Source organism: Protopterus annectens, chromosome 7.part1, assembly GCF_019279795.1.
Source record: "Protopterus annectens isolate FY-2018-M chromosome 7.part1, PAN1.0, whole genome shotgun sequence".
Classification (NCBI taxonomy): domain Eukaryota; kingdom Metazoa; phylum Chordata; order Ceratodontiformes; family Protopteridae; genus Protopterus; species Protopterus annectens.
Window position 1 is genome coordinate 89263833 of NC_056740.1, and position 10000 is coordinate 89273832.

At 42.2% G+C, this 10000-nt stretch overlaps 1 protein-coding gene across 1 annotated transcript in view; it reads right to left on the reverse strand.

Annotated features, from left to right (window-relative positions):
- The window catches only part of RNF111 (ring finger protein 111), a gene marked incomplete in the record, with an annotated part of 1207185 nt that overhangs the window by 1143287 nt on the left and 53898 nt on the right, over positions 1 to 10000 (reverse strand). Inside the window, 1 exon segment of the mRNA XM_044078570.1 lies at positions 7126 to 8018. Within this exon segment, the coding sequence (XP_043934505.1) occupies positions 7126 to 7948 (823 nt within the window).

Genomic DNA, 10000 nt, shown 5'->3' on the forward strand with positions numbered 1-10000 from the left:
AGACTGAACAAGGAGAAGGTCACTGTAAGCTGCCTGTCGGGAGCCAGGATCCGCCACATAACACAGGCACTCAGGTCACTCCACAGCAGGTACAAATATGACTCTGTCATTGTCCATGTTGGTGTGAATTACCTGAGACGTACCTCCCTGGACTACATGAAAAAAGACACAGAGGAGCTCTCCGATCATGTAGCCCAGGCTGGTATGACCCTGACCCTGAGTAGCATATTGCCCTCACCAAGAATGATGCTGCAGTATAAAGACAAAATGATCAATTTTAACAATTGGCTAAGCTATTGGTGTCATTCAAAGGGGATCCAGTGTCTGTCAGCCTGGGATGACATGTTAGACAAGCCATGTTGCTTTGCCAGGGACAGCTTGCACCTGTCACCTTTGGGCTTTCGAATACTGGCTAAGGCTCTTGCCACCCCCATAGTGCCTTTTTTAGGCAAAGCCCAAAAGACAAACCCACCTCCACAGACAATACCAGAAACAAAAAACTAAGGGTAATGCTACTCAACGCCAGAAGTCTAAACCTCAAGATGCATGCACTCGAGGCACTCCTCAGTATGGAGAAAACCGATATCTGTTCAGTAACAGAAACCTGGTTCAAGGCTCCAGAGAGCACCCCAGCACTACCAGGATTCAACTCATACCATTCTTTTCGGCCCCAGAACTCGGACCGGACTACTAAAGGCGGGGGAGTATCCATTTTCATCAAGGATACCCACACCTCCAGGTTAGTGGCATTGCACGAGGCAGCAGAAACCATCCACGTGCAACTAACAGTAGGCAAAACTGCTTTTCAGTTCATAGCCTGCTACAGATCACCCACCTTGTCTCAGTAACCCCACTCGGCATTCCTGAGAACACTAGAGAATATGAAGGTCTCACCAAACACAATGATATTGGGGGATTTCAACTACCCACACACTGACTGGGAAAACTACTCAAGTCCCAACTCTATAAACTCCAGGAACTGTTGAGCAAAAAACTCAAATGCCATGGAACAACTTGTCACCACTCCCACAAGAGGGGACAACATATTGGACTTGGTCATCACCAACATGAGGGCTCAATGTTCCACACCAGAGGTAAATCCCTCGTTGGTAAGATCAGATCATAAACTTATCACAATGGACATCCACATCCCGACCCCACCCCCAGCAAAAGGAAACCACTGTGAAAAATTTCTCAAAAGCAAACTTCACACTTCTCAAGTCCGAGGTGGAAAGTTTTAAAGCCCCCTAGCTAATGGAAAATGGTACCTAAACTGCAGAATCCTTTACAAATGCATTTTATGTGCACCTACAAGGAATGCATGGATCGTGCTATCCCAAGTAAAACAAAGACTCACTCCTCCAAGAACAGGAGGCCAGTCTGGTGGACCCCCGGCCATAAACAAGCTATACAACAGAAGGAGGAAGCTATTACATGACGAGGCAAAATCCCATAAAGGGAAGGCATCCTTGATCAGTACCAGTAAGAAACTTCGATCCCTCATAAAATCATCAAAGGCCAGCTTCAAAAGAAAGATCGCCAAAGACTCTAAAGATAATCACAAGGCGTTCTTTAGCTACGTCAAAAATCTGGGAGGCAGCTCTCAGATCTGCTCTGAGCTGGTGCATAATGGCACAAAATACACTGAACCCACAGACATTACCAACATCCTGGCGGACAGGTTCAGTGCAACCTTCACCCCCCCTTCCCCCCCATACAGTCCTGGGACCACTCTTGTTCGGTATATACTTCTCTGAAGTACAGGCAAACACAGGAGGACTGTGGCTGACCAAGTTCGCAGATGACTGCAAACTGGGAGCCATAATCGACTCTCCGGCTGACACAAGCATCCTCCAGAAAGGCCTTACCGGAGACTGATACCTGGTGTCAGAACCACGGCCTCAAACTAAATGCAAAAAAATGTATAGTCATCCCCTTTGGAAAAACAAAGAGCCCACAAACTACCATATAGGAGAAAATCCACTAATTACGGAAGAAGTAATCAGGGATCTGGGGACCCAAGTAGATAGTAACCTCTACTTTGACAATCACATTGCCAAAGTGGCTAGAAAGACCTTCTATATAGCCCACCTAATCACAAAAGGGTTCACATCTAGTTCAAGAGAGGTCATTGTGCCCCTCTACTCATAACTTATCAGGCCCATAATGGAGTACAATGCCCCATTTGGGATGTAGGTTACCAAACACCTGCAACAGCTGGAGAGACCTCAAAAATACCTCACCAAGAGGATCGTGGGCCTCAAACAGTTGTCCTATGTAGCTCGACTAAAGAAACTCCAGGTCTACTCAGTTGCTTACCGCCTACTCAGAGGTGATCTCTGCCTGACATACAAGGCCATGTCCAACCCGGAATTGTTAGACATGCTCCACCTCAAGAAAACCAAATCCACTAGAGCTACACGCTCCAGGGATTTAAACCTTAACACAACAATAAATAGGACATGCTGGAGGGATAGATTCATATCCCAAAGGCTTCCCGCACTCTGGAATAGAATCCGAGTCCATATTAGTCAGAGCCCTCAATGACCCTCTTCAAGAGAAATTTTGACGAGTGGATGGGTAATCGTAAATTTGCTCCTGGGATCACTTCTATGGCCCTGCTGGACAGAGGTTCAGGAATCTAGTCTAAAAGGGAGGCGAAAGCCAACAAATTCTGGCTAGGCTTATAAATGCCCTCGGGCAGATAGCCTAGTACCTACCTATGAACAACATTTTAGTCCTTCCCAACAGGGATTTATCTGCCCAGCTTTGAAGGATCGCAAGCAGACATTTTCACAGGACCTGCCAAAGGAAAAACACCACACTGGAGCTTGAGGGAGCTCCAGTTTACTGTGCATGGAAGGCGCCCTTAAGCTTTGAAAGTTGGCTAAGTTCACTGGGGCAAAAACAAAATCACTCAGGCTACCACAAAAGTGGTCCAAAAGTCAAACATTACTAGTTGTAGCCTTTATCAAATATTTCCGGCAGAAAGTGCAAGTTCTGAAAAAAAAAAAATGATAAAGGTGAAAGGTATTTCCCAATGGGGTACTTACCTGCCACTATCACTTGAAGCCAACAAGGAATAGCAAGAAAATTCTGAAGTTATAGGGTCCTAGCACACATTGAGTTTATACTGCTTTCCTACAGCCGTACAGTGCCTATAGCACGAAGAAGGCTGGCCATATGGTCCGATCCTTGGCAGGTCACACCATACAGCTTGGGCTACTTCAACAATGATCTAATGATGCACATCAAACATTTAAGTTTTCTCATTCTTGCGATAAAAAGTAATACAGTTTTGGTTAAACATCTTGACAAAGGATATTTTTCCTAAACAAGACATATCTAAGGTTCATCTAGCATGACTTTGTTCTGGAAAGCCTTACAATGTAGACATTCAACTGACCAGAATACTTACTGGTAAGATGTATAGATTCAACTCAATTTCAACAGCAACCCATCACAAAGGACAATGTAAAAAGCCACCTTTTCTTCTGTGGCAAGTCAAACACTGGTGGGTTGAACGAAAGAGCATGCAGACCCAAGATCCTCTCTACAAAACAGTAATAATTTTAAGTCATCTACAGTTGCAGGTTAAAATTACAGACGTTGGTCTCTTGAGCAGAAAGTGAATATCCCATGGCAGAACTTACTCCCTCAGTGAAGGTTTGAGCCTGAAGATTTTCATCTTCACTGTACTAAGTGCATTTAAGGAAATCTGTCTCGTCAACCTTTACGAATGCTAAGTGGAATCCTGTCCAAAATGAAAATTAGAACAAGCCAGCAAAATGGACCTTGAAAGATTAAATGTTCAGGCAATAATAAAAAAGCTCCAACAAAATAACACAACTTGTGGATATGGGGACAGGAGTCAATCTAACCCTCATCCCCTTATGAGCAGCCCAAAAAGAAGTCACAGCCACTTCTCTCATTAAGTTTTCAACTAGACAGTCTCAGCACAGATAAAACAATAGAAAACACATCTCAAAACTCACTGCCACTTAGTTATAAAAAGAACTGCAGCAACTAAATGGTCAACTTCTGGATACGAAGGATGACATTTCAGAAAGGTAAGGCAGCAGTGTCTTGGCAGCTCACAGCTTTAACAGCCTAAAATTTGGAATAATATACTAGTGTTTTCTGGTACCTCATAAGTGTCTCTTCCGTTAAGAAGCTAAGCATTTCTTTACCATCCATTATCTTTTGATGGGGTGAGATGTTAGCAAGGGCAACTGTGATACACAAAGTGGAGTGAGGATGGGTATTGGGTATCCCCTCGTAATAATCTCCTTTACCAACGGGACTGTGGCGATTCTTCTCCACACAGGAACAAGAAAGAATAATTCCCCAATCCCACAATTGTCTTCTGTGCAGAAAGTTAGGCGTCGGAACTGCTGCAATATGCCTTGGGGTTGACAGCAACCCCCTGAAGGTAACCGGCAAATCCATCCTCTGGGAAGATGACCTTGCATGGGGTGAGGTAAGTTTGGGGTGACTGCTACTGCCCGATATCTTCTTGTGGCTATGGGACATGCCAAAACCACATCTAGCACAGGCTTCTCTACATTCCACTGAAAGACTGTAAAGAAAGACACCAAAAGCTATCAAGGTTTGCCTATTCCCTTGATGTCCATTCGATTCTAGTTTACCCATGTTCTGAATAACAATCCTCTGGTGGAGGAATCTACAGAGGTCACCTTACTGTCTTCTGCACACTGGGTTAAGTGCAGCCCGAATGCTTAGTGACAGAGAACTGTGTGCCAGAATGCTTATTGACTGAGAACTATGTGCTAGAAGCATCTTCTGCACACTATAAACCATGTCAATCACAAGGCTGCTGTGACTAAAAGAAGCCTGTGCATACATTAACTTTTAAGAAGCTACTACACAATATCTACAGTATTTATGTAGCATATGAAGTATAGCATGTGTGCAAGACGTTCAGTGCACAGACAGGATGGATGGCGGCTGATCTGAACATACACTTCCCAAATCTGACCACAGCCCAGGACACACAGCTCAAAAGCAGCAGCAGCTGGTCTCTGAGCAGTACAATTCTTATGCAAGGGCACCACTGATAACTCTCCAACCAGTTGTGACATTTTCTACTCAAACCAAACAGTTTGAATGCAGAAATAATCAGCTTTATGTGGGACCTGTTCTACTCTTCTTAGATTTTTCCAGGACATCTCTGTGGTATAAAGCAGGAAGCCGACAAAAGAATGAAACAGAACATAAGCTCTGAGAAAGAAGGTTACACAACCCTTGTAGAACCAACCTTTAAAAAATGGAGACTGATACAGTGGGCCAAATTCAAATTCCTCTGTGCTGTGTTAATGAGAATTCTGCCAATTTGGAGTCAGTAAGGGGAAGGAAAGTAGCTGACTATCATCTAAATCTTGTGTAAGTGAATCTACCTTGGGTCCAACTACCGCAAATGCATTTCTTGGCTCTTTACTGAAAAGGCTCCTACTGTGGACTCTAGCAATGTCTTGGCAAGTGGGGCAGGCAGTGAAGGCTTTAATGGGAGCAAAAGCTTTCATTTACCAGCTTGCAGGTGAGGCTGGAAATAGAAAATAGCAAATATTTCTTAGGGACAATTAAGTGCAAAGGGCATCTGATAAGGTCATGGAACAGTACTTGCACTGCTCGGATGACATACAGGAACTGGAAGTGTTAGCTACTGCAATACTGCCATGTCAGGTAAAAAAGATCTGAAAGGAAGGTGCCAAGAATGAAACGTGACCCACTGTTACCATGAAAATTAATTTAGAAGCATCGATGCTGATAAAGTATGTATGCTTGTGTGGGCATGACTGAGGTCTAAACATAGCCATCACAAAAAGGGGAAAACCAAGCAAGAAAACCCACTGAACCAGAACAGGCAGTGCTGCAGAGAAATGATGTGGACTCCAAGAAACTAGAAATGACAGGGAGAGAAGCACAAGCTTAGTGGCAGGATAACCAATCCCCAATGGACAGTAGCCAACAAGTAAAGCTCAACCAGCAGAAATACTTGAGACTGTGTACAGCAATACTAGCAGGTTGAAGGGAAGAGGTGGGAGAGGCCTTCATCTAAAAGAAGAAGCTGAAGGGGGTAAATTCAACCAAAATAATGGCAATGAGTTTTAAGGACTCATTCAACAGACCGTCCAGCAAAGCAGGGATTTTCTGCCACTGGGGACATGTAGGTTGGCTAGCTACTAATCATCATCCAATAGCCCTCATTTCAACACACTCAAGACTGTTTTTAAAACGTATGCATCTTGCTCTGACATGTAGTACAGTTATCGTGCGACAGACAGAAACAGAACAGCTACAGGCACCATATCAAGACAAAGGCATTTAATGCGTCCACAGCATGCCCATTCAACATGGTGACAGTAGGTACCTTCAAGAAAAAAAGGAGAAGACAAGGATCTGTGAAAAATTAAGAGTTAAGGAGCAGCACAGAAAGAAAGAAAATAAAAGACTAAATTTACTAACTGGCAACGGAATCACCACTATAAGGAAGTAAGGATGGAAAAGGCACAGAAAACTGAAGCTATTTCTTAAACTAGCACTACAAGCAGATACTGGAGAGTGATAGTGTGCAACACAGGATGTGGACAATATGTGAAGGCAGCCTTGAAAAATTACATGTTTGGTGATCATAATGTCTGTTCCTTAAGTTCTACAAGTTGCCAAAAACAGATCTGATAAGAGGAGGCCCATTTCTAAAAGTTATCTAAGAAAATAAAGCTACTAATGAGAAAAAAAAATCTTACCAGTATTGATGCACAACTGCACAAAAGAAATATTTAAGATATGCAGTCAAAGCAACACATTTATTTATTTATTTAACATTTGTTAACCAAGAAAGTCTGACTTGGAATGAGCCAATTTAGAACCTCTTGCTATGAGGCAACGTTACCACTGTGCCATCAACATACAATTAAATCTGGTGTACGTGTATGGTCATGCTCGCCAAAGCATGGACATGCATTATAAAATGTATCTAGCTTTTATAAAACAATAACATTTTCAGAAATCATCCTGACTGAGAGAAACAAACAAAAAAAAATTCAAATAGTTTGTGTGTACAATCAAGGGCATGGCTTCTAGAAAAAGTTAGCTAATCTTTACCTGAGGCAGCAGTGGAATTGTTTTGGTGCCTTTCACTTGCTGAGACAAATATATCATCCTCTACTTCACTGGATAAACTGGAAGATGACTCATGGTCTGTGAGTTCATTCTCACTTGAGCTAGTGGATATCTGCAATAATGCATATTTTCTACGAGCAAAACCTTCACGTTTTTTCTTCTGCATTAGGATTCGCTCTTTTTGCTTTTGTGTCCTCTGAGAGGAATTTGTTTTTACAAACCGCTTCCGATGCAGAGGCCGCCTTAGAAAACAAGGCCGTTTCATTAGTGGCCCTGACCCAGGGTCGGTTTCAGTTCGTGGGCACTTGTGTGACCTTGCACTCTGGGTTCTGCTTGTGCTACTAAATACTGATGTGGCATGTCTTGCAGAAGCTTCCTTTTCTTCATCTGAAGAAAACGTGTCAGAGTCTCCAAAATTATGGCTAGATGAAGGGGAAGATGCGCAATCACTGTAGGATGACTCATTGTCCTCATCACTTTGGGGCTCTACGTGCATGTTAAGACCCAAAAGTTCTTGATTTTCCTTAAATCCACCATTTTGTAAATCAGAAGGGCCAGCCTGCTGGCTCTTACGTTTTTTTCTAACTATCATTCCCTTACCATGTCCTGTTCCACTGCTATTCATATCCTTTCGCTGCTTATGGGATTCTGAGCATAGGTCTGAGAAGTCATTCCCAACCTTGCTAGTGATCATCTCAACATCGGGGACTAGACGTTTGGCTGACTCTATGGACTCAGGATTAAAGAGAACCACCGTTAAACTCTCCTGTGACTTTGGTGCATCAGATGAAACTTCACTCTTCATATCCGCTTTCACAGTCTCAACCCAGTTACATTCAGGAATCCATCTGTTGATGTGAAGCTTAAAAGAAAGTCTGAAAACAGAAAAAAAAGTGTCAATCATGAAAATAAGTCAAATGAGAAATATTCCCTTCACTACAAAAAGCCGCCGGTTCTCCCCTACTGCCCTCATAGAAGGAAAAGGGATAAGTTGTTCAGCCCCACTGCTTGTCTACTGCTTTCTTTTGGAAAAGGCGATATTTCAAATTTTAACAGTCACAAAGCATGGGAACAAAACAGTTACTATTGCAGTTTCTCATTTTAATTTGACCAAGCCCGTGATATGAATTGCTTTTCATAATAATATATCTTACAAGAGCTTGCCTAGCATACTTGAAATGACAACGAAAAATACTCTGCATTTAAATACTACAGATACAGACTGCATACACAATGCCAAACTCAGTTTGCAGACCCAAAGAAAAGTGCCATCCACAGTATTCCGCTGTACAAGAGAGAAAAAAAAATCAAATACGCAAAAAGGAAACTGGCCTGTCAGGCAAAAATTACTGCATCTGAAGAGTTCTTTGCTGTATGTACTCATTCAACTGACTACTTAAAACAATCTATGCAGGTGTATTCAACACTCCACTGGAAGGATGAAAACAAAGTTGCATATTTACCACAACAGATTTGAATGAGCAGGACTTATGCTGTTATACAACGTGGTATGAAAACTTTCCCAGGGTAATAACCCCTCCCATTTTACCCAAGATGATCTACAAAAAGACCTTCCTCTCCAGATCTCACTCACAACAAGCAGAAATGGAGCACAATTTTGTAATAAAATGCTGCCCTCTACACCATGTCAACAAGAGAGAAGGTGCACGGGTATGATGACAAGGCTGGATCTGATCAGAGCTAATGTTATGCACTTCTCAAAATTAATATGAAAGTGTTTTTTTGTAGAAGTCCAATTAACTATCAAGACAACACAGTCCCAACATCATCATCATGCATGGACACCTTCATGGAACATACTGCTGATAACTGTGGCCCCAAATGCAGACCCGAACCTGCAAAGATCACATCCAACTTGTGTCCCAAAAATATGTATTGAAAGTCCATGTAGCTGCTGCACAATTATCTTACAATACAGTTTAAAGACCTGATGTGTAGCCACCACCCTGGATGAACAAGCTTCAGGATGTGAAAGCAAAAGTTTTACTTTAACTTTCATAAAAAACATTAATGTAATGTGACTTTGGAAATTTAGAACCTAATGCCTTGTTACATAGTGACACAAACAACTGGGGAATCTTTTCCTAGAGACTTGAAATCTAGCCACATAAAATCTGAACTGCTTCTGAACAACCATCCTACACAACAAAAATTCTCCTCGGTTAGAATAAACAGGAAATAATACAGAAAATGACAGCATGACGGAAGCTTGTCTTAGGGTACATGAGAAATAAAATTGTCAGCTTGTGGAAAATGAGGTGTAGAGGTTTTACACACAAGACTTGAAATTTTGAAACCTTTTTAGTTGAAGTAACAGCCCAAGAAAGAGCATCATCTGTGATCAAAATCTCAACTTTGAGGTTACAGCTTGTTGAAAAAACTCAGTTCTCCACCTTTTTTGAACACCCAGTATAAATCCCAGGGAAGGGCAACTTCCCTGTAAACAAGTGTAATTAGAAATGCCATCTTTGGGAATGACTTGCGCTAATGTCAATGAGAAGATGCTGGAAGCTCAATGGAAAAAGAGTTTCAAGGTGAAGCTTTGAGTAACTGAGTCCTGTATTAAAAATGAACTTGAATCACTGAAGGGATCCAAATGTTTGGTAGTAGTCCAAAGAGAAAAAAACATGCCAGTCTTACTGTAGGACTTTTTTTCAAGGGCTTGATCTGGGCATTGCATAACAATTAGTGCAAGGAGAGAAACCTTGCAGTTATAAAGGAGTGGACAGTTGGACGAGAACTTTCCAAAGAGAAGGGTTGGACGGGATCTGAAGGGCATAAGACACAAGGGCATTGGCAGTGACTGGGGCTGAGCAGGGAAATGAAATTTTAAACT